Below are 25,496 nucleotides of genomic sequence, written 5' to 3' on the forward strand. Positions count from 1 at the left end.
GATGCAATGATTGGTCATAAACACGGTTCAAGATATTAAAAAGGATAACAATTACAATTATATTACCATTACATTTTAAATTTTCTCGGAATTTACTTATAAAGTTTTCCCGTTGTTTTAAATTTTTATGTTAAGGATGAAATTTGTATACAAAGAACATGTACTTTCACCTTTTAATTTAAATAATAATTAATTAACGTTGATACAGCACGTTGACTTTGAATATATTAATTAAAGTAGAGCAATTGAAAAAATATATTATACCTATAACATTTTGTGGAAAACTAAACGTAGGTAGTTACGGGTAAATAATAATTATCGACTATAATTTTTTGAACGTATAACCTAAATAGATATACATATTAGGTCATCTCAACCGTGAAATGAAGATCTGTTAAAATAAAAATAGTATGAGTTCAAAGTATTTTTTTCTACCAAGAGGTCAATAAAAGAATAAGTAATTATATATCAGCGAATCAGATTTCAAAATCATCTTCCCCAACTGTTTCATGGAACATCGAGTTTACATTCATTTTATCATAGAGCAAAATCTGTATAGAGAAATTTCCTACAGATGGCGCTAAATTAAGATGTCAGGAAAACTGCCGGTATTGTAAATAACATATACTATTACAAGTAAATAGTAAATAACATTCGCAATAATACCTCAACGTGAATACTTCGTGACTATTGAGTAATACACATGTTAATTGTTATCGGAAACATGACGACTGAGAACTTATACCATTATCACTATAACAAAAACGGAATCGAAACCGGAGCTTGACCTTTATTATGATATTAAATTACACCAGCACACACCCTATATGAATACGTTTAGTACTCATGTACCTAATCATAACTATACAGTAATATTATAATTGGTAAAACAATACCTATTGAACTGAGCGAATCTATTCCCACCTCTCGAGTAGGTATCAATTCCTCAGACAAGTACCTATTATTTTAAATTTTTTATCTGTTTTCAAACTCCTTAAATGTCTACACAACTCTATAATAATAGTTATATACAGAACATAAACTTACCGTTAGTAAAACAATTGCCGTATATTTCACGCACATAATATGCAGCATTGACGTCTTACCGTCAACCGACTGTTTTCAAGGCCTTTCGATATAAATTAGTGACGACTGATGAGAAATCAATTATTTAATGATAGGAGTATTTGAGCTTGAACAATTAAGTTTTTAAAAATAATTAAAATGTTTTCAATCATTTATTTACAGCAATTTGAGAAAATGTATACAGTATAGATAATTACGCATCTTCTTTCTAAAGACATGCTTGCGTAAATATCATTTCAAATTTATCTAAATAGCCTTATTAAATAGCCTTATATCTAAATAATTTATCTAATATCTTCAATATATTTTATTGAGGCATCTAAAGCAACAATAATTTATGAATTGCAATTAGCAAATCCACATCAGCTTTTTAAACAAAGTAAGCTTTAACATATTTATATTAGAATATAATTAGGTATAACGCATTTTTATTTTGTTTTGCTTCGTTCATTGACTTGAAATATTGTGTATATTAAATAACATTATGTATTCATAAAGACAGATTGAATCATACATTTCTACTGACGTGCAAGCCAAGATCATCAAATTATTAGTTACAATAATGTTAATGGTCAATTTGGCACGAATATACTTAAATAAATTAAATTGTAAATTAAGCTATTAGCTAGAGTCTACTTTATTTCGAGAAGCTCCTTCGTTATCTCCAGGTAACAAAACTTCTTACAGTTGTTATTAAAAAAATAATTAATGTTTTGTTTTGTTTAATTAATGTTTAAAACAAAGCTTCAAGAATCTTATTTATTTTTGTATTGTTATACGCGTTTTGTCCTATTTATTATTCGTGAGATTTTTTTTAATTTTACCCAAAAAAAGTAGTTTCTCGTATAAAAATATAATAAGTACATAATATTACGAATTTGTTACCAAAGGACGTAAATAATGAAATAAAAAAGTTTTATCGATAAAAAGTATTATATAACTGCAATTACCTTTTGCAGTGGTCACGCTTTCATGATCTCGTGACGTAATCTGAAAACGTGCTAAAAATTACCTTCACCAAAATCACCAGTGTTCAATAAAATCAATCGATTAACATATCGTAATAATCAGGGTTGTCAATTGTATGTAAATTATTACTAATTACTCTTTTGTCAAAATCTAATTTACTCATAAAAAAGTGTAACTGGCGCCAAAAGTACTTATTTACATCGTTAATAGCTGAGCGTCGATACCTATAAGCAATTTTCAGTGCATATATATTATATTATATTAAAATTAGCGATTTTATTAATGACTTTACATGTATAGTTACTTTTTAATTATGATTATATCAAGATATTGAACACATCTATCATTGAATCAATGCCGAGCAAATAACGTGTGTATCATTCGATTTTACATAATTTATTATATCTGTATTTATCGCAGTCCAAACTTCGTTGCATAGTGATAATTTATCTATGATAAGTTACAGTTTATTAAGATTTGGAGCTGTCACTACGCAATACCCATTCACTAGTATTAGGTACAGTATGTATGTCAGTACTTTCATTTTGTAAGCAGAGAGGAATTTCAATTATCACCAAGTATAGGTAGTCTCACCAAGTATATCAGGGCCACCCGCAGTACATGCATGTGACCGTCGTATTTGTTAACGCGGCATAACTACGGGCTACGGCCACCCTTGCATTTTGTAATTCTTTGAACGCAGTTGCAGCGTTGCATTTTTGTGAAGCGATAAGCGATTTTCATGCTGGATGTAGAGAACGTTTAAATTAAATCTTGTTTTTAAAAAACGTCCTTCGGTCCGTCGAAATTTGAGTAGGTAAAGGTACAATTAATTTTATGTTACATGTAAACATGCCCTAATTTATATTTTATACAATTTACTGAATAGCATTAAAGTATTTTAATACATTTGAAATGCGTTAAACATACATAGTTGATTAAATGTAGAACGCATTTGTGTAAATAATGAGAATTGTTATTATAATAGCGTGAAAATTAAATACATACGTTGAATATTATTAAAGAGGGTTCAATCAAATTAAACATATTATTGAAACTGTTATTAATTTCTGAATCATTTTCACTTCACACAACCGTAAATATATACACATAAATTTAACTATTATTCGTTAAATGTGAACTTTTTATAATTGCAAAAAACATTTTTATCAACGTTTATTTCGCAACGATAAAGTTTTTTCGACCACACTTTTTCGCCTAAAATACTAAAATACCTGCAAACAAAAATGTCACAAGGTACACGCAATTTATCTTGATATTGCTGGATTACTTGTCTGTTAAGTGCAACATTCCTCAATCACAAATACGCAACACTTGTACTTGCTCATAAGTTACCTTATAGGGGGTGGGAGGGCATTGGCCGTCGTTATCAGCGACGTGTAGATTCTTCACATAAACATTCTTATCCGAACGCTTTAAAAATAACAAATACATGTAATAATTATAAATGTTTACTTTATGGTGATGTTGTTATGTTGTTTGTTGCTATATTTAATTAAATACGCTTTGACAGTCTTGCTAATAGTAATTTAAAATGTTAATGATTTAATCTCTCTGATTTGAAAACAAATGCTTTAACTTATATTATTTTTACATAATTTTGAGAACAGTACGTACGTATACGCCTATAAAGATAAATGCAAAAGACCAATATCAAATTAACTCAAATGAAGCGCGCCAAAATAAGATGTAGAGCACAGTAGAGTTAACAATATTTTAATTTTTATCATAGTTTTGTTGTCATTGATTTTTTTCTCAATTTCATAAATAAATGCACGTTTTATATTGCATAGTCCAATCATCGCTATATTATAAAATCACGCTTTGACCATTAGGAGCGGAGCAGCAATGAAATATGTTGTAAAAGCGAATAAAAATTGCCCTATTAAAACCTCACGAAGTTGCGTGTATCAGCTTGTAATCGATATGATTTTATATTCATTGGACCATAAAAATTTAAGAATTTCGGTTCTTTTTCGTTACACAGAAATTCGTTCATTGAAAATTTAAGAGATTTCTATGACGACTACGAGGTTTTTGTTGGGCTTTAGTACATTAATTCAGTAAATGAAATACTTTCACAATTATAATTTTTAGCATACCATTTATTACTAATACTTATCGATCTCAATATAATTTGGCACAGAGATAGCCTACATTAATGGAAGGACATTTTGTTTATCGTGTCACGATAATAAGATTACTACTGTTCTACATAATTACCTAATTTATATTCATAATGGCATTCCGAAATAATTTTAAATAATATATTAATACTTACCTAAGGTAAACAAGGAAAAAACTGCATAGTCCAGTCTGTAAGCCTTGTATCCACTTGAGCATGCTCAGGCGAATGAGCGGCTCATTTGGCCGAGCCGCTCAAGTGGAGGCTTTAAGAATTTGGAATACTACTAAACGTCCATTATCACATTAAAATTTTATTTATTTTGCAACACATGACCAACAAACCAATAGATAACATAATATTTGATATTTACTATTTTAAACTTATATATTTAGATCAAATATGACTATATACAATAAACATTATAAGGAATTGAGATCATATTATGTTCATGTGGTAAAAAAACGTATGTTATGTTTATTTTGCGTTGACGTCAACCACACATCGACAGTGGTTTCAATTATTTAAAAGTTTTAATGGTAAATAACAACAGCCAAAATGAAGGAAAATTATTATACAGTGACATTAATTTTAACGAGCTCAAACTAATATAGCTCTATTAAAAAATATTTTAGTATTTTACACGTAATATTTTTCGGACTTTTAGTAAATTCAAACTGTGCGGCATCAGGCATAGGCATTAGTTGCTAAGAGCTAAATATGAAATGCAAATTATTATTTGATGTGCAAATTTAAATAGCAATGAGACACGTGATAAATCTGGTAATTCAAATTATACACCTATGTATAATTTTATGTGTAATCGTTGACACACTTTGCGATACCTACTCAAGTATTTCAAGATGAGATGAGCGAGGCACTAGCGCATTGCGGTTCATATTATGTTACAGGCAAAAAGAAAAATATCTGGTTAGAACTTGAAAAACTATCCTGTATACTAGGTTCCGTAGGAAATATTTTTAATTTTCTTTTCAATAAATAGCAAGATAGTGCTTCAACTGGGTGCTACAACATTTAATGAATAATACAAGATACACATTTACACATTTTCAATTCGTTTTAGGTTAACAGAAAAGTATAGATAGGGGTCAAACATCTATTGTTGTAATACTAATGCACTGATATACAATTTCGTTACTAGCTATTCACAATATTTCTGCTAATACCACTCAATAAAGAAAATCATTACAGAATAATGTTCCTCTTTGTGTGAAGCTTGTAATTTTCGTGACATTGGTAACTTAAAACGTAACAACGTCTGAGTTACGTAAACATTGTTATACACCTGTATTGCACCTGCTTATAAATTGTAATTAACGACTTTATTTAGTTAAAACATTAATTCTCTACGTTTTGGTTTGTAACCGAGCATTAAGAGTGAAATGCTTTACAGTTAAATTTTATTGATTTGACACGCAAGTTTTATTGTTATGATTCAAATTGAGATGTATATTGTATACTCGTGACTGCTATGTAGAATATTGAAGTTAAGTTATCTATACATATATAATAAATCTGTAGAAGGGTCAATTCTGTACATTGAAAATATTGAAAAAATAAATAGCAGGGGGTGTTACTGGATCGATACTAAACCCAAATATGTGGTTAAAAAAATTTTTGTCTGTCTGTCTGTCTGTATGTTCAGGCATCACGTGAAAACTAACGGTTCGATTTCGATGAAACTTGGTATAATTATACCTTATTATCCTGGGCATAAAATAGGATACTTTTTATCCCGGAAAAATACGTAGAAAAAAATAAATCTTATTTTTTCCGCGCGGACGGAGTCGCGGGCGGAAGCTAGTATATAATACTATTATAAGGGGGATGCCATGATGCAATATTTTTCCAGTTTAGAAAAGTGATGACGCTGTTGTTTTTACACAATAGATGTTTCTATCATCTCTGGATATTTCTATACCGCTATGTATATTGTAAAACTGTTATGACGATTCAAAAGTACTTACATCTAGAAGAAGTCTTGAATAAAAAAAAATTTAAGTTGTGTGGAACATGATGCAAGGGCAGGTATTTATAAAAAAATGTTTCGTACGTGATAATTTTGATGAAATTAGAGATATTAAGGAATATAATGCAGATTTAGTACATTGGCATATATTTGATAGATAATATTAACAATGATAAGATATTCTGTAACTAAATATGATTAGGATTTTTCAAAGTTAATTTGTTTTCATCAGTTGCTATGTTGATATAATAATTGTTTATTTTTATATTATATAGTTTTATTTTATAATTTGACAAGCTTACCGCCCGCGGCTTCGCCCGCTTTCTCTAAAACGATTTATCTCTCAAGTTGGATCGAACTCGACTGGTGTGCGAATTTTATTATAATCGGTTAAGTGGTTTAGGAGTCCATTGAGGACAAACATTCTGACACGAGATTTATATATTAAGGTTTAATTTAGTTTAAAGATTATGACGTTTAAACTTTTACCGTTAATGTATGTAAAATAAATGGATGTTTATATTTTAACATCAACTGAATTGTAATTTATTTATACATAAATTAACATTTAGTTCATAAAACTGACTATTTATAATAATGCAAATTCTCCAATTTCACTTCGACATACACGTGGTCGTTAAAGAGCTTTGGCAAATGGATTAAATAAACGTCAGTTTTCTTATATTACACTACGGAACTAAAAGCAAAACATGTTATTATTACTGTATTATTATAAAGATCTAATATCATAATTATCCGTTATTGCAAATATATAATATTATCTTAATGTAGAGATAAGTATTCGTAGATTTATATTATTACCTACTATAATAAATTTGATTCGTAATATAATTGCTTATTGCACTTCTTTTTTATAGATAATCTTTATTCTCATCTATGTGAAGTTCTTGACTGTAAACTTGCTTGAACATGACGAAAGTAGATAAGAAAAAGAGTCAACCTATAGAGTCTACTCACTAAATAGTGAGTGATAAATAATTATCCAAAAGGTATAAAAATTATTTTGTATATCGTTATAAACTCTGTTTGTATCATATTTAAAACAATAAGATATTTCTGATCTTCTTATCATTACAACACTTGCAAAACCATAAAATGTTATCTTTTTCATAGTTCGTTATTGTTTTTATCCAAGTCTTTTAATCATCCTTTTTTTTAAGAAAATTACCTACTTGTAAAAACACACCAAACGCATCTCCATTACATTAAATTACATTGCATTCATTTAAAATCTATGGTCTATGGACTAAATTATCTGACAGCGCGCCAAAATTACTTACTCAGTAAATGGTAAATAGTGCGAGACCCATTTGTATATTTGTTTATTTGTGATTTAATGACACGGATCTGATAGTATGTACCTACCTGTATTTATTACATAATAATAAAAAAATTAGACAACAAAAGACAAAATTAAAATCTGAGATGAACATATCAGTGCACGTACTAATCTAAGAGTTGTGTCATGTTTGTAGTTAAAAGATATTACGTAATATCATGCACGAAAGCTTAGTATTGATAACTCACGTATTTGATATTATAATTATAAAGATAAATATTAAATTTTAATATAATTATAAGACTGCATAAAAAATTTGATACTGGTTATAAGTATATTTCAACACAGATTCAAAATTCTACAAAAGACACTGGTTCTTTAATAACATTGTCATAAATTAATATTATCCAGTATTTTATAACTCTTTGTATTCATTATGCGATCGATGAAATAGGTACGATTAACTGGGGCGATAATATTGTTGTAAACTATAAGTTCATAAAACATAATAAAAATCTTCAAAGATATATTTTAAGAAAAGTAGAACATAATATACTAATTAACATATATTTACATTCTAAATCACATTATTTTGATACGGAAATTTAACATACTGTTCCATTTTAAATAATAAAACCAAACTCACGTGCTCTTACAAAAAATAGGTTAATGTAGTTCAGCGAACTTTAGGCCATATAATTAGAACCACGCAGCCAAATTGAGAAAGCATCAAAGCACTGATTCAGTGGCCAAAAATACTTCTGTAGTCTATCACTAAACCTTTTTCACAGACTAGCTGTGCCACGTGGTTTTACCCGCATTAGTCCGCTCCCACATCTGCTCCTATTAGTCTTAGCGTGATGATGTAGGTATCTGTAGCCGATAACCTTCCTTCGATCATCGATGAATGGATTATCACAGTGAAGAAATTTTTCAAATCGGATCTTAGATCAGCGTGTTCAAGTAAACAAACTCTTCAGCTTAATAATAGATAGATTAAATAATGGCTTTAAGTTTGAAATAATTTGGATGATAGAATTCGTCGGTACTTTTATTGGTTAGTCCTTGGCATTGTAACAATTACCCTATTACCATTTAAGCGAAATAGCGTCTTGCCCTTGTAGAAGTGGGCCACAATTTTACGTACAAAGTTATTTTTAAGCGAACTTTATATTAAAATAACAGATCGCAGTCAACAAACAATATTTATAGTCTACCAAAACTTTATTTTGTGTTCCTATTTTTCTACATGGTGTAAAAATAACATGACGTTAATTACTTTTGAGACTAACTATGTAGGTACGTTAGTTCTTAACGTCGCGTCGCTCGCGTTTATAAGAGCGTATATATTATGAATTATGATCATCAATCTTTTTATACAACTAATGGGTAACTTTTTCATAGAAAATGCATTGTAATTTCGTCACAAACCTTACCTATGCTCAAGCATTATTTCGGTGTATAAAATGATCGTCTCATGACTTCACATTCGAGGACGTTCCTTTCTCTCCGTTTCTCTTTCTTCTATAACCAATACTTAGGTATGCCAGTATATTTTTATTTAGGTAGTTACGCATATTATGCTTAACAATATAAAAAAAAACATATTATTATGTTGTCGTCAAGAATGTTTAAAATTATACAGCTCATTAATTTACTCGTGCTTTTTGCCGCGCGTTTTTTTTTATATAGCACGTCAACTGCGCGTTTATGCTTTTTTTTGAAGATTTAACGTCCTGGTTTTACTTTTCATAAAGTACAGATTCAGAACTACAGATTATATATGAACTATAGATTTTCTATTCTTCTAAAAATTTCTTAAGTAGGTAAGTAGGTACAGAATAATTAAAACATGAAATGTTCGATTGCAATGTTTTAAATTCTCTATGGTTCGAGCTGGAGCAGTTATCATTGGGTTAATGAGCTCTCGTCACTCGCAAATTGTGTAAGTGGCTGATTACGGTTAACAACTGAATATCCTCATAAATTACGATGCTCTTTACTCCAGTATCGATGTCTATTAGGAAGTTGGTATTTTTGAAGGAAATTTTAATTATTTTTTAATTAGGAAGCTTTTTGGGGGAATTGTTTTTGCACGCCTCATAAGCGAAGCGTTGAGGTGGGTACTACTGTCACTTCACGCAAAACATCTGATTTTTCAAACTTAAAATGTCTTTATGTATCATACATCGCACTTGTAAGATAAAACATACACACACATATTAAGAAAAAACACTATTTTTAACATTCATGATATTTTTGATGTCATTTTTGTTATTTAAACTAGTTAAAAAACAGTTTAAAAAAGTTCTGTGTTGGACGTCCGTGTGTCTGTATGTGCGGAGGATTTTCTTGTTAACACGATAGCGACCGAAATACTTTACTAATCGAGTCTTTTTTTTTCTCTTACGCTTGAGTATGCTCAGGAATAGAACCCTTTCATTTTTCAGGGTCTGATTCGATGTGGTTTAATTGTTATTAAATAAACAAAAAAAAATATCGACTGTTCTCCATAATTTTAGTATATCGATATATATTCTTTATTTACACCATATACATAAATATCTACATACTTATATTATATACACCTTTATAAATAATCAATTTTATTGTAAAGGATGAGATTATGAGGCGTGCACTTTTGGATTTTCCAAACTTTTTTTTTAATATTTTTACATCTGAGTCAATGATTACCAGATTAGTAATAGAGCCAAAATATTGTAATAGAACTGCGCAATATTATAAAGAAGTATGTAATAATAAAATGTAATTTATTTTATTAAAAAAATACCATTGTTACCATTTTTTAATTCATAGTTTTCCTAGCAAAACTTGACAGCAGTTTCTAAAAAAATAAAATAATCGAAAGGTACTCCATGCGTGCAACTCGTTATCCTGCTATCTTAGTGCTATCTATAATAGTAAATATTCGATCCAATTTAATTTCATGCCAAAAACCCAATTTAAGATATTTTATGTAGTTGATAGGACGTGTATTACTTATTTCAAGTAATTGAGTTTTTTTTTCTACAGTAATACCCTACATATTATATGCTATTAACGTAAACAAAATGTCAAATAGAACAGAAAAATTGATCGAAATTATTATATCTTTTATAATTAGGAAAAAATAATTTACTATAGAAACGTCATACAATAACATATTATTTCATTATTTTTCTGCAAAATATTTTATTAGCAAATGCAAATAAGATTAGTTCACTGTTGACTTTGAAACTTTTTTGAACTCGTGATATAAAGTATGTTATAATTGATGTTACATTGTAATAATTTCTATTATCAAATATTATGTTAAATAAGTATGTAATAGAAAATTAAAATATGAATATATGTTAGATTTCCTACTATTTTCGAAGTCTATCGTTTTACATATTGTGCTATAAGAAACCATTTTTAACATCATAATATTATTAGCTTTACCGGACGCGACAGACTGTAATAGATTACCTACCTATTATTATGTCTTTTATTCTGACGTCATGTGCAAGTTGTGATAGAGCTAACATGGGTAGAGGCAAGTTAATAGAGAATTAGTTAGTTTAACCTTTACAAACATAGCAATAAGTTTGTATACCTGTGTTTCTGACACTATTAGGTACGAGTAAATAATTCGACGAAGAAATGATTCGAGGTGTCCAAGACAAAAATACCATTTATTAGAATAATAACATTTTTTAATAATCTCATTCATCTCCTGACATTAATCTATTTTAAAGCTGAAGAGTTTGTTTGTTTGAACGCGCTTATCTTAGGAAATACTGGTCCGATTTGAAAAAATTTTTCGGTGTTAGCCCATTTATCGAGGAAGGCTATATCATAACGCTAAGACCAACAGGAACGGAGCCAAGCGGGTGAAACGGCGCGGTGCAGCTATCTAATATATAAAAATCAATGCCACTTTTCGTTGTAATTCCATAACTCGAAAACGGCTGAACCGATTTCGATAATTCTTTTTTTATTATATTCCTTGAAGTACGAGGATGGTTCTTATGTAGAGAAAACGTTAATATGTACCACGGGCGAAGCCGGGGCGGACCGCTAGTTAATTATAAATATCCTGTTCCTTATTGTTTAATTGTCTAAACCTTGCTTCACTTATAGCTATGTCAAACAAAGGCCCAGAGGGTTATCATCAAGTGCTAAGTACATAATTATCTCAACAGGATGTCATATTATATGAGATTCTATTTTCTATATATATTTATAGAAATCGTGTTGAGAAACCGTGCGTTAAAATCAACAGGTTTAATCGTGATTGGAATTTCCTTTTCCGATTTGTAATTCCACGTATTAGGTACTTAATGTAAATGCCGGTGTCTAGTTGTCGCATGAATTTATAACACCTGTAAATGTAAGATAAAATAAAATATGATATTTTGTGCACTTTTCACGTTTGTTTATTGATAAAGTTTTGACGGAAGTTCTATTAAGTTTGATTGTTAAGTAAAGATTCGATGTCCGGGCATAAAGAAACAAAAATCCTTTTTCTCCCTGTGTAAACTCTTCATATAGAAAAACTGTGAAACATATATATATATATATAATAGGTATTATCAATATTTTATGTTTTCTATGCCTTGGAACGTAAAGTCTAATTTGTAGCTAGGTATTATTAAGCGTATCGAATTTCCTAGAGCAATAACGAGCTGGTACATATTATATTATATTATGTACTTTTCAGATGCTAACTGAGTAATCTCCTTTGGGAATAACTGCCATAGTTAAAATAATTTAACATAATTTAGTATTTACATTTGAGACTGCCATTGTTACAATAACTACATAATTTACTTTGGATCTATCTTATCGTTTTATTGCTTTCGATATACCTATTCGCGAATTAATTATTTGTCAAAACTGTCTATTTCGTTTAATATCAACTATAACGTATATAAAAGGAATTAAAGATCTCCAGTTTTCAATTTAATAATTTAGATTATTGTTCAAATCGAACATAATTACCTATGTGAGAAGAGCGTATTGTTATTTAGCTTGCTTCTTTGCACCTATATGCATTGTAACGCAGGTGTCTATTTTATAATGTTACTCTGTTTTAATGTAAAAAAATAGTTACACCCGTTAATTGACTATTTTCCGTTCCAGGGGACTTCGGCAAGTACCAGGCTTTCCAGTTCTTTCTCCATATCCTGGCGGCAATGACTGCCGGTCTTCACATGCTGTCCTTAGTCACTGTGGCCGCTGTACCAGACCACAGGTAATAAATATAATACAGATAACATAATCCTGTATCATACAGATAAAAATGAATGGTACCTACATCAATACCAGCATAAAAAACCACGAATGGTGAAGTATACAATAACATCGGTGAATTTAGAGACGTCCGTATCAATTAATTCATAATTATTTTGATATTTTATGTACAAAATTGATATACGTACATAAATAAAATATTAAATTAGCATGTTACATAATACACATTGAAATAAATCACGATGGACGCGGCTTTAAGCATATTTATGTAGGCTATAAATTCCAGTTTATGAGTTGAAAACAATGCGTTTATCCCAAATGTCCTATTTCTAAATCTGAATAAGTATTAACGATTCGACGATGTTACACGTTACGCATTTTAGACGAGACATTTGCATGTTAACGAAAATAGAATGGCTACAGCTATTTTCATTGGAAATCCTTTATAATTAGGTCGAGAAGGGAACGAATAAAGAAGAAACTTATTCAAACCGTAAAATAGTAATATAACACACTGGCACTAAACACACAATTGGATGGAAGTTTTAAAAATACAAACATGTTTTACATGAGAAATGTTTTAAATAAAATTAACAAAAAAGATTAATAAGAATTTTTCTAGGGTGTTATTTTTAATTTTTCAGATATTTTGTATCCGATATATTAATCAGAAATTAAGGTAAAGATATTTTATGAATCGATTGGCGTGTAGCTTAAAGATACAGACTTCAATGATTTCAAACAGGTTTAACATGCATGTACAACCTTATGTATGTATTTATCCACATTTTTCAATATAAATCGCATTATACTATAACTAATAACTATATATAATATATTTGTCCTTGTCTGGCATGTGCATGTTATTTTTCACTTTCATGAAGATTACGCTATGGTTGTTTTTGCTAAGATTAAAAATTTTATTATTATAAAAAAAATGTATCGCAATCAATTACAAACACGGTTTAGTTGTTTAGTTCGTAATAAAATGCAATATTTGTTAATTCCAGGTTTGAAAGATACAAGTTGAAGAATATATTAAATAGACTAAGCAGTAGGGCAGTATGTTTTACTTTTAATATATTGTTAGCTAGCATAACATAAGAAAATATAAAATTAAGTAACTAGGTATATCGCGCTGATATTATTTTTAATGAAAAACATCTAGGCAAGTGTCAAAAGTAAAATCTCACAGTTAGTACAGCATAATAATGATTGAATACTACGGTCAGGAATCTATATATTATGCTTATTATTAGTTTACTTAAGAATTATTCTAAAAAGCAAAATTCTATTAACCCTGAATAGTCCTGGCTTTCCTCTCAAGTATTTCAAATGCAATTATTATGAATTAATTTTAATACAATATGTTGAGTGAAGACGAGGTATTTGGTCTGTACAGTCCGCTTGATATAGGCATCAGGTACTTTGTACTGTTTGTTTCGGCTTTGGTATATGTTTCCTTAAGGTTTCCTATGAGTGAATTCCAAGGTGCTGTGTAGTTTATCCCATGTGAGTATATTTCCATTTAAGCTAAATATGTTCTTGCAACGATTAACTTTTGCTTCATATAATAACTTGCAAAATTGCTTTCCTACACGACTAATATTTGGCCTTATCATCATCTATTGCATGCTACTAATCACTCTATGTGCTTTTTATCTGTTATCACGTTCAAGGGGTCATTTATGTCAAATTCATTATAGTACTTTTGTCATAAAAATTCATAGGTCATTAAACAAAACGTGAAACTAAAACAAAAATCTTACTTTACCTACCATTATTTTCTTAAATCTTCCTGAAAATAGCACAAACTTTTGTTCATTAGGACATATTGTGATTAAAATTTATGCACTGAGCACAGAGCTTGTACACCTATTAATGTGTGATCTAGAAATAGATGTTAACTATAGTAACACGAAATTATGATATTTCAGATGCGTCCTGGACGGAGTGGACACTTCCAATTTCACGGAGAATTGGAATTCGTCGCTGGTACTCAATTCTATTCCTTTAAACGACCATGGGAAATTAGAATCTTGTCAAATGTATGGCGAAAATAAAACATTGGAAACTTGCAGTTCATGGGTATTCGATACGCAGTACTTTACTTCCTCCCGTGGTATAGAATGGAACTTCGTTTGCGACAGACGCTGGATGGGAGCCGCTGCACAAACCGCATACATGTTTGGAGTTGTAGTCGGGTCAGTTGTACTCGGGCGCCTATGTGATAAAATAGGCCGAAAAACTGTATTCGTCTGGGCGGGAATTCTTCAATTGATATTTGGAGCTTCAGTTGCATTCTCAAATGATTATTATACATTTGTCGCAATACGTTTCCTTTATGGAATATTTGGATCTGGGTCATACATTGCAGGATTCGTATTGACTATGGAACTGGTTGGACCGAGCAGACGAACAATTTGCGGTGTAACCTTTCAAATAATGTTTGCTGTTGGAATAATGCTTTTAGCTGGTTGGGGATATCTAATTGATAACAGATTTTATTTGCAAATTGTGTATGCGCTGCATGCCGTTGTTCTTCTGCCACACTGGTTTTTAATGGACGAATCGCCAAGATGGTTGTGGTCACAAGGTCGTGCTCGAGAATGCGTGGCCATAATCGAAAAAGCCTTAAAAATGAATAAATCGTCTGAAACCATTGACACGCCCGCTCTTGTCTCGAACTGCAAGGCGACGAATGCTAAATATGCAAATGAGGAATCGGCTGGAACTGCTGACCTTTTCAAGTCGCCAAATATGTTTAAAAAGACCTTGATTATTTGCGGGTGCTGGTTTGCCAACTCTGTAGTGTATTATGGATTATCACTCAATACTGGGAAGCTGAATGGAAATCCCTACTTTATTCTATTTTTGATGGGAATAGTAGAAATGCCAAGTTATGTGATAATTATGTACTACTTAGACAGAGTTGGGCATAGAGCGCTGATCAGTACGATGATGTTATTGGGTGGTATTTCTTGTTTAGTAGTAGTTGCCTTACCGCACGGGTCTACGGCCGCTACAGCGGTTGTAATGATTGGTAAGTTATTTATATCCGGATCGTACTCAATCATTTATAAATACTCCGCTGAATTGTTTCCCACCGTTGTACGCAGTTCGGGAGTCGGTTTGGGAAGCATGTGTGCTAGCGTCTCGGGTGCTTTGACACCATTAATTAGTTTGCTCGATACATTAAACCCTAAGATACCCACAATCATATTTGGATTTTTAGCTCTACTATCAGGGTTTTCAACATTTTATCTGCCTGAAACAATGGGTCGCGATCTACCTCAGTCGATCGAAGACGGCGAAAAATTTGGAGTAGGTGATACTTGTTTCACTAATTGCAGTGGAAGACGTATGAGCGATGCCTCTATCGATCTACCCGAGACCATGGTGCCATTAGAGGAGAAAAAGCAATAAACATCTATTTACAACATGAAACAAACACTGCCATAATAATCCCAGTCAATTTTTCTAGTTGCTGTCTCTCATATTTTTCTTGCCTGTTTAATTATTTTGCTAACCGTCAAAACTTTTTATCTTACTTTTGATTTTATTGAATTAGGATAATTAAGAACAATATTAAGTATTCTAAAAATTTGGAGTTTCTACAATTTTTACACCTACGAAAGCATTTGAGTTATAAGTTATGGTTATAAGAAATGCTTAGCGTTGTTTTTGGATTTAGATTTAATTAAATATTAATTATCTAGTCAGGTGATTAATTTAGACTGGATGATACTAATAATAATAGAGTTTATAATAAGAAATAATGCAAGCATTGTTATGTGCAAAAAACATTAAACATTTTTTGTGGGTTTCTTTTTAAATTTTATACAATTTATGGACTGTATAACAGGGTTGTTGATGTTAAGATTATGTATAGGAATCTTAACATATTAAAAAACATAACGGCTACATCATAATTGGTTTTAGGTTTAATGAATCTAGTGATTTCTAGTAGCTTTTACTACTCCATCGTAATATTTGCCAAAATATGGACATTACAGATATTTTAATCAGTAAACTAATTACAAACACAGTTACATCAAAAAATCTCCTTATCAAAATGTTTTATATACAATCTTGAATCTACGAAGTACCTAGTAGTGTTAATTGTGTCTTAAAAATTTAAAATCGTCCGTTATCTATTTGAATTTTACGATGGAGATTATATTGAAGTATGAATATGTGTTTTGCCAAAATTTGTATTTAATGTAGTCTATGAGTATAGATTAGGATATACAAAAAATATTCTTATATTGGTACGAATTAAAGTGGTCTTTGTTTGCAGGAATGAAATTACCATTCTACTTGACTTACGTTTTATACTAGGCTAGGGTTCTCATAAAATACAGGTAAAATTTTTAGTCTGGATACACACGGTTGAATAAAGACTGTTGCAATGATAGATGTAAGTTTATCATTTTTATACATATAACTCATTATAAATTATTTTTACCATCACATCGTTCATATAGCGTAGTTAGTGAAGTTTATAAAGCACAAATAAAACATTAAATAATTGAGGCAGGGCCTTATCTAAAATTTTAAGGAATTTATGGCATTAGATGCTCAAAAGTACTTAATTATAAATTGATTGGTTATTTTTATTAGCCCGAGTACGATTTTTTTTTCTAGTTACTTAAAATTTTCCAGTTGTACCTTTTTATTTATATTAGTGTTGTTCTGTTCGTTGTTCTGTACTTTTCTTTCCAAAATGCAGAATAATTACAATATACATATTGTTGTTTTTTCAATCAATTAAATAAGGACTTCTCTTTTTTCGTTTAAAAAAATTGCAATATTTCATATTGGTATTTGATGCTAAATGAACTTTATAGTATTAGTAATTAGTATGTATTGTACCTATGTTATTGTACCTATAGGTACGTAATGAAGTACCGTCTTCAAGGTTTCTTTTGATATGTGGTAATTTTATGCATGATCAAATAAATAATTAGCAAATATTCTTTATTAGAGGTAGTTAAAACACACGTTAAAAACATGTTTGGTCTAAAGCAGATAAATTGCAAATCGGTGCGGTTGCTTTTGTGCATGACCACAGAATACTTAATAAGTAGTTGCTAAAATGACAATACTTCGTAGTAAAAGTAGTTTTTGAATTAATTTTTGAAATTAAGCTTAGCGCGCAAGAGCAACTTTTGTCTCCGCAACTATTTTGTCTCTCGCATCAACTCTATATGGGAAGTTGCATCGCTACGTGCGCGCACACCCATAGAGTTGATGGGAGAGACAAAATAGTTGGGAGACAAAAGTTGCTCTTGCGCGCTATAGCTCTTACTGTTTCAAAATTAACAACAAAATTATCTTATCTTTTCTTTTCTTTCGATCTTACATGTTTTTGACAATTTCAAAATAAATCTGAAGTAAATCGTACTTCACTTGTTTTACATTTTTTATTTTACAGGCGTACAATACTAGAGATAGTCTTTGTAAGCATTTGTTTTTTTTATAAGATATTAGACTGCATATAATAATATACTATTTTGTATTTGAAATTACGAAACATAAATTTTCAGTGTGTTTTCAAGTACAATAAATTATAAATATTATATTCCTGTGTATTATTTTCTTTCTCATTCTTTTACCTAATTATTTTTGCTTATGTTTTAGAATTATATAGTTTCATTTAAACTTTTTAATCCTTTTTATATAGAACGTGTTAAAATATTTATATATTTTTTTAAATTGTTTTTTCAGTAAGATTAGTTTCGGCACGCACATTTTAAATGTCAAATCAATTCGTACCTATTTAAATTGATTAGAAATCAAGTTCACTAAAAATTTTTTAATGCCCATATATTATGTATTTATAGGTAGCTACTATATTTCTATAGATACATTTTAATCGATAATTATACGTCATTGTTATGTACAATACCTATTACCTACCTGAAAAACAGGCTAACAATAGGTAAAACTGAATAATTATAACGATTTTATCTGAAAACGAGTATGTACCATAATTTCTAAGCCATGTATGTACTTTTATAAGTATTGCTTACCTTCTTACTTATTTATATCACGTATAAAATTATTCTTTTACAACTAGGACAAGTAATATTAAAATCTTTTACGTATTAAAATTGTGTGATGTACCTACCTACTTTTTGGAATTTTAACATCCACAATATTATCTTACTATTTTGAAAGAAAAAAAAGGGAATTTGGTAAATTAATTTAATAGAAACTCTGCATATTTTATTAGTGAAAGTGGCCAAATTATTATAAAATTTCCACAAACTACGTCCTGAGAAATGTATAATGGAAGGACCTACAAAGCAGACTTAACCATACTAGCCTTTGTTGAAAGAATTTTGAAGAAACGCATGGATACTAAGCTGGAGTACCGAATTTTAATTTTTTAAATTTTTATTTAATTAAGTGCACACCTTTAATCACTGAAACCTTAAATGACATGTCTCAAATACCTTCTGAATAAGAACTTTATAAAGTATGATTTATCTCCAAATAAACTTTTATTTTTCAGATGCTGGATAGACGGCGTGGACACAAACGAATCCATAGCTAGTTGGAACTCTCCGGAAGTATTGGAGTCAATCCCTTTAACTTTAGCTGGCGGTTTACATAATTGCTTAATGTATACAGAAGATAACGAAACAGCCGCGTGCTCTAAGTGGGTCTATGATTCAAAATACAGGACGTCCTCTCGTGCCATTGAATGGGATCTTGTTTGCGACCAAAGATGGAAAGGAGCTTTAGCACAAACTATTTACATGTTAGGAGTATTTACTGGAGCTGTATACTTGGGAGGTTTAGCAGACAAGCTTGGGCGTAAAACTGTGTTCTGTTGGGCCGCAGTGCTACAGTTAATTTTAGGAATAACTGTAGCATTCATACCAGAATATTGGTCATTTTTAGTTGTTACTTTCTTCTACGCATTATTTGGATCAGCCGGTGCATATATACCAGCTTTCGTCTTAACCATGGAGATTGTTGGACCTTCAAAACGTACAACCTGTGGAGTAGCCTTTCAATGTGCTTTTGCTGTAGGAATAATGTTAGTTGCTGGATGGGGGGCACTTATAGATAATAGAATTATTCTTCAGGTAGTATATGGAATACATAGCATAATTTTGATACCGCATGTATGGATTATGGATGAATCACCAAGATGGCTCTGGTCCCAAGGGAGACCTAAAGAAGCTGTAGATATCGTACAAAAAGCACTTAAAATGAATAATTCAGATGAGGTTTTAAATAGGGCAGAATTGGTTTCAAAAGGTAAAGTTGAGGCGTCAAAAGGATCTGAAGAATCAGCAGCTGGTTTATTTGATCTATTTAAAACACCTAATTTGCGAATTAAAACTATAAACGTTTGTTTTTGTTGGTTCGCTAATTCTTTAGTATATTATGGACTTACGCTTAGTACAGGAAAATTAGAAGGCAACCCATATCTCATCACAGCAATATTTGGAATTGTGGAATTGCCAAGTTACGCTGCAGTTATTTACTTCCTTGATATTTGGGGTCGAAGAGCATTAATGAGTTCTATGATGATAATAGGTGGTGGGGCATGCGTTGTAGCTGCTTTTCTCCCTGCAGGATCTACAGTAACGACTGTTATAGTAATTGCTGGCAAATTATTCATCGCTGGATCGTTTGCGATTATTTACAATTATTCAGCTGAATTGTTCCCAACCGTTGTTCGTAATTCGGCGATTGGTTTAGGTTCAATGTTTGCTAGGCTATCTGGAGCACTGACTCCGTTAATAACCTTGTTGGACTCTTTCAACCCTAAAATACCGGCGGTAACTTTTGGCTGCGTTGCTCTTTTATCTGGTCTCCTTTGCCTGTTCCTTCCTGAAACAATGAATCAACCAATGCCTCAATCTATTTCTGATGGTGAAAACTTTGGTAGAGGTGACACATGCTTTGCTAGCTGCCTTGGTAAGAAAAGTAATAAAACTTATGCGAGTGAGGATAAAATAGCTGAAGCTATGGTGCCTTTAGAAGATATGAGTAAAAAAGCTTAAAAAGTTGTATATGAAGGAAATTATATAGTATAAGCTAGATTGGAAAAAATCAAAATTAGTCGACGTTCCGTCCAAATGATGTTAGACCTCCGATAATGTTCTAACAGGCTTCAATAGAATATAAAGAGCTATTTTAAAGTATTATGCAAAAGAGTCTATGAGGCTTAGTTTTTAAAAGGGGTCTATAAATTAGAAATTTATCGAATTCAAAAGATCTTTAAGTGATATAAATCTCAGAATATACTAACATATATTTACAATATATTTTTAATATATTATATCTCGTACCTTAAAAAATAATGTCGTAATGATTTCATAATAAGGGTGATTCAATTAAAAATTACGTTATTGAAACAATTTTAATTGTGTTTTAGTTTACTGTGGATCTTATGTTATGCTGTATTTAATAAATTGAAAAGAGACCATGTAATTGAGATCTCAAAAATGAATCTCGTGCCAATGTCTCATAATTACATGAACATAAAATACCAAAATATCAGGAGGCTTGATTTACAAATTATTTATCTTTAGATGATTAGTTATTTTATTACCAAAGCTATAAAATGTATTAAAATATTGTTATTATTTCGACTTGTTACATTGTTAAAGCTACCTAACTAACTATATATTTTTATTGAATATCGAAATTATTATGTGATGTTATTAGATCTTTGAACTTGATCTGAAAGTATATTTTTATAAATTGTATTGCTAATGTAGGCATAGGTAAGTCAATTGAATATTACTTTATTTTAAATAGATGCTTAGTAGGTAAACTTAATTGCAAAGCCCACAGATTTAGTATGTGTATGATAGATAGATCTAAATGTTAATTTTTAAGTGTAAAATTACTCATATTGTTTAAAGTTGACGAAAGATGTTCGTTATCAGAGCTAAGTTTAGAAAGTAGATAAAGATATTATTTTTGCTTTAAGTTGGTGTTTATAATAGCAATTTCAGTGGGTTAAATAAAAACATTAGGTCCTGTTCATCAGCCTGTTTCTTTGCTAACTTTTTGATGGTTTGTTTGTGTGACGTTCGTTAAATTTCTGTTATTTTTTTCGGAAAAGGAAAATCAGACGATATTTGACTCAAATTTCCCTCATTATTAATATTACTCCAATCACAAATCTAGAACGTTATGCTGCATATTATATATTTTATTGTAATCCTAATTACCTACGCTTGATTTCAGTACATCACATCTTGTTATTTTACTATGTTTAATCATAGAATTATTGTCTTCTTTATAGTAATTTAACACACAATAAATAATTGTTTTAAGTGTTATATAAGTAATTAATGTAAAGGCCTGTATATTTGATAGGTACTTGTTATGTATACCTACGTATCAAATAAATTGCAAGCATTATTGAAAAAGTAACGAATAGACTTACACATTGTTATTGTTATGAAATTATAAAATTTTTAATGGTGTTAAAGTTACTAAATATTAAAATATAATTATATTGTTATTATTATTTTAAGACTGTACGTTGGAACGAAGTTTTGGAACGAAGTACCTTATCGCGCGTTGCGAAAGGGGGCTGGACGGAAAAAATTAAGATAAAAAATTGTAACGATACTTTTTGCTATCTACTTGTAAAACGCGTTTCTCTGTCGGTGTCTCTCTCTCATAGAGAGCAAACTAGTTATTTTAGTAACTTCGTTCCATCCAGGTGTTGACCTCTCTTTTTTTTATTAATAATTTTTTTTTTGTTAATAACCAAAATATAATAAGAAATGTTGCTGTATAATTAATACCTCTAATCTCTATCTTTTAAATGGGTCCTTCTAAATCATAGCATATAAAATCAGAAATTATAAAGTCCAAAAACTTATTGTTTGTTTTATGTCTCTTTGTATGGGAAAAGTAGATACTAAGCTGATGTAGTAACTTTGCTGGACTTTTTTTTACTGGGAACGCATTTCAGAGTTTGATCAGTGTTCCGTCTCTTTCCTTTTCAAATTATTTAATGCAAGGAAGAGTAACAATGCAGAGATTACTTCAAATACCGAGTAAACGTTAAATACATAATTAGTTATATAAGGGGCGTTAATGCTATATTTTAAAATTTAAATTTAGTGACAAATGTTGTTCCTTTTTGCCGCCTGATTAAACGTCATTATGTCATAGATTAAGCTTATAATTATTATTATCGTACAAATGTAAATTCCTTAGATGAAGGATTGGTCTCCGCGCGTAGCGCGCGCGCGGAGATCAATCCTTAATCTAAGTGTAAATTCATATGGCAACTAAAATAATCAAAGAAAATAATAAATATATTTATGCTACTATTGTTTTTCATTTTAAATACTCTATTTTAATGGAAACGAACATATAGTTCAAGAGCCCACGATTTTAGAAAAGTTGAAAGTTTCTGTATACCTAGTTATGTCTCCTATACAGATAAGAACGACCAGCGACTATCAAGTTTGGGTTGGTTACTTTGGCAGGAAACGGGTAATAAAATACCTAGTACAATCTAATCAATTTTATTTAAATTATTAGATGCCTATACCTAATACGTAGGCAATAAAGAAATTGAAATAAAATAAAGAATTACGAAAACTGGGTACCATTTCAAACTATAGGGTAAACGCAGCTATCAACGACCCATCGAAAATCTGAAGGTATTACCGACCTATAAAAGTAATTCGAAATTTAAACGTTTCCAGAACTATTCTAGCTATAGGTAGGCAAAGTTATACACGAATTTATTACTTGAGCATCGTATACTTTAACGTTAGAGTGAGTAACTGAGCAAAAAAGAGTTAAAATGCGTAAGTTGCTGCGGGGTAGCGTGGAAGCAGGACGTGTCGTACTGTTCCGTTGTTCCTTCGGGTAAGTACTGTGAGTATCTTTTTAAGACATTTACAAACAAATGACATCTATACTTTAATTTATATTACTAAATGTCAATGTATTTAAGTGTCAACTTTTCATTTCTTACAACATTTTATTAATAAAAAGTAATTTAAAACGATAAAACTTAAAATTAAAATGGGACGGTGTTAGCTTCACCAGTTTAAGCCGCGGCAGGTATCAACGACCCGTAAGTCGGCAATGGCAGCAACGTAACTTTTTGTTTTATTTTCTTTTATGTTATTATATCACACTAACACAAGTGGTTTTATGGACCAGTTTAAATCTAAGCTATGAGTCTTCATAAAAATCTATTAGCGACTAAACTTTTTTGTCTAGTATTGTGTCTTTTAGCGTTGTCAATTTATACAAAGTTATGATATTTTCGAGGATCCCTATCGAATAGTTACAGAAGTAAATCATTGTTTTTTTTTGTTTAAACAATATGCATTTGTTCATATTTTGTATGACATTAATCAATTATAATCTATTTTATAGTCTGATGATCAAATGAATTAAAATAACCATTTTTTTATGGGTCGGTAATACAATTTAGGTTTATACTTACATACTTTAATACCGACCCATGTGGGTCGGCAATAGCAACTATAGGAAGCTATTACCGATCGAATATAGATTGTTTAGTTTCTCATCTACAAATTCAAATTCAAATTGCTTTATTTGCAGAATGTAGAATAAAGATGTTTGTATATACAGATAATATTGCTCCTTAAACATTCTGCTCGTAATTGAGCGTGCAAATATATTTTTATTACTTTTATGACATAATAGGTGCCTATTAAAAATTATATTTTTAGGTTAAATTTAAAAAATTAAAAAAAATTATATTTTTAGGTTTTTAGGTTAAATTAACATAAAACATATAATTAGGTATATTTTTTCCAGAAATATGGAGCCACGAAAGCGGCGAAAAGTATTCAGTAAAACACAACTCGCCGAAGCAATCAATCAAATAGCATAACGAAATATCCTAGAGTTTGAAATCCTTAATTTAATATATGTACATATATTAATAGTATTATGTTGATTAATTTAAAAGTTTATAATTATTTAGTTCATTACTAAAAAGTACTCATTTGTTTTATTAAAAATAACTACAATTAAAAATACGAATATATTTGCATTTTTATTTCATTTTATTAAGATCGGTAATCATCATCATCACTAGCTTCTATACATTCCATTGCTGGAAAAAGGCTTCCTCTCACATACGATCGGGAATAGCTGCATAAAAATCGTTAATAGCTTCACAGCCGTTTTTATGGGTCGGTAATAGCAACAATCGACTAAGTCACATTGTAAATTATTTTTTACAAGATAATCCTTTATTAGAATGTATTTGCTTCAATAAATACATTTTTTATACATAACACTAGCATATAAAATGAAATTATAAATCTTTAGAAGAACCAGTATACTTAAAAAATATGGTTGATTTTGAAATTGCCTTAGAGGGGTCGTTAATACCTGCGTTTACCTTACCTATGTAAATATGTAGGTACTCTAGGTATATATACTTAGATAATAGATAGTATGCAACCCTTACTAAAACCTAAGGTACTAACTTACTTCTAATTTTTAGAATGGATAAATTGGGAATATTTTTTTACATAGTTATTATATTCTAAGATTTTTCTATTATAATAATTTTAACAATTTCTAAAATGACTACCTAACTACATACTTATCTACAAGCAGGTAAGGCATCTGTTTATTTCTATATTACAATGTTGCTATGAGCCTAATTCCTTGTAGAATTATTTGTACATAAGTAGTTCCTTCTTGTTTATACACAAATAGCTATGAGATTATATCCAAAAATCGCCCTAGTATCAATGTGTGCATGTACATATTAT

The 25,496-nt window shown here is 30.2% G+C and overlaps 1 protein-coding gene across 3 annotated transcripts in view; it reads left to right on the forward strand.

The window, feature by feature from the left end:
* Positions 1-25,496, forward strand: part of LOC123696962 (organic cation transporter protein) — a 30,871-nt gene that overhangs the window by 1,551 nt on the left and 3,824 nt on the right. Inside the window, exons 2-3 of one of the 3 annotated variants that reach the window (XM_045643359.1) lie at positions 12,616-12,727; positions 14,664-18,308. In XM_045643359.1, the coding sequence (XP_045499315.1) occupies positions 12,616-12,727; positions 14,664-16,152 (1,601 nt within the window). In that variant the 3' untranslated portion in view covers positions 16,153-18,308. Of the gene's footprint in view, positions 1-12,615; positions 12,728-14,663; positions 18,309-19,246; positions 22,217-25,496 lie in introns of those variants that run through there. The other 2 variants (XM_045643358.1, XM_045643357.1) reach the window with 2 other exon arrangements.

The sequence above is a fragment of the Colias croceus genome, chromosome 13, assembly GCF_905220415.1.
Source record: "Colias croceus chromosome 13, ilColCroc2.1".
In the NCBI taxonomy this organism is placed as follows: domain Eukaryota; kingdom Metazoa; phylum Arthropoda; class Insecta; order Lepidoptera; family Pieridae; genus Colias; species Colias croceus.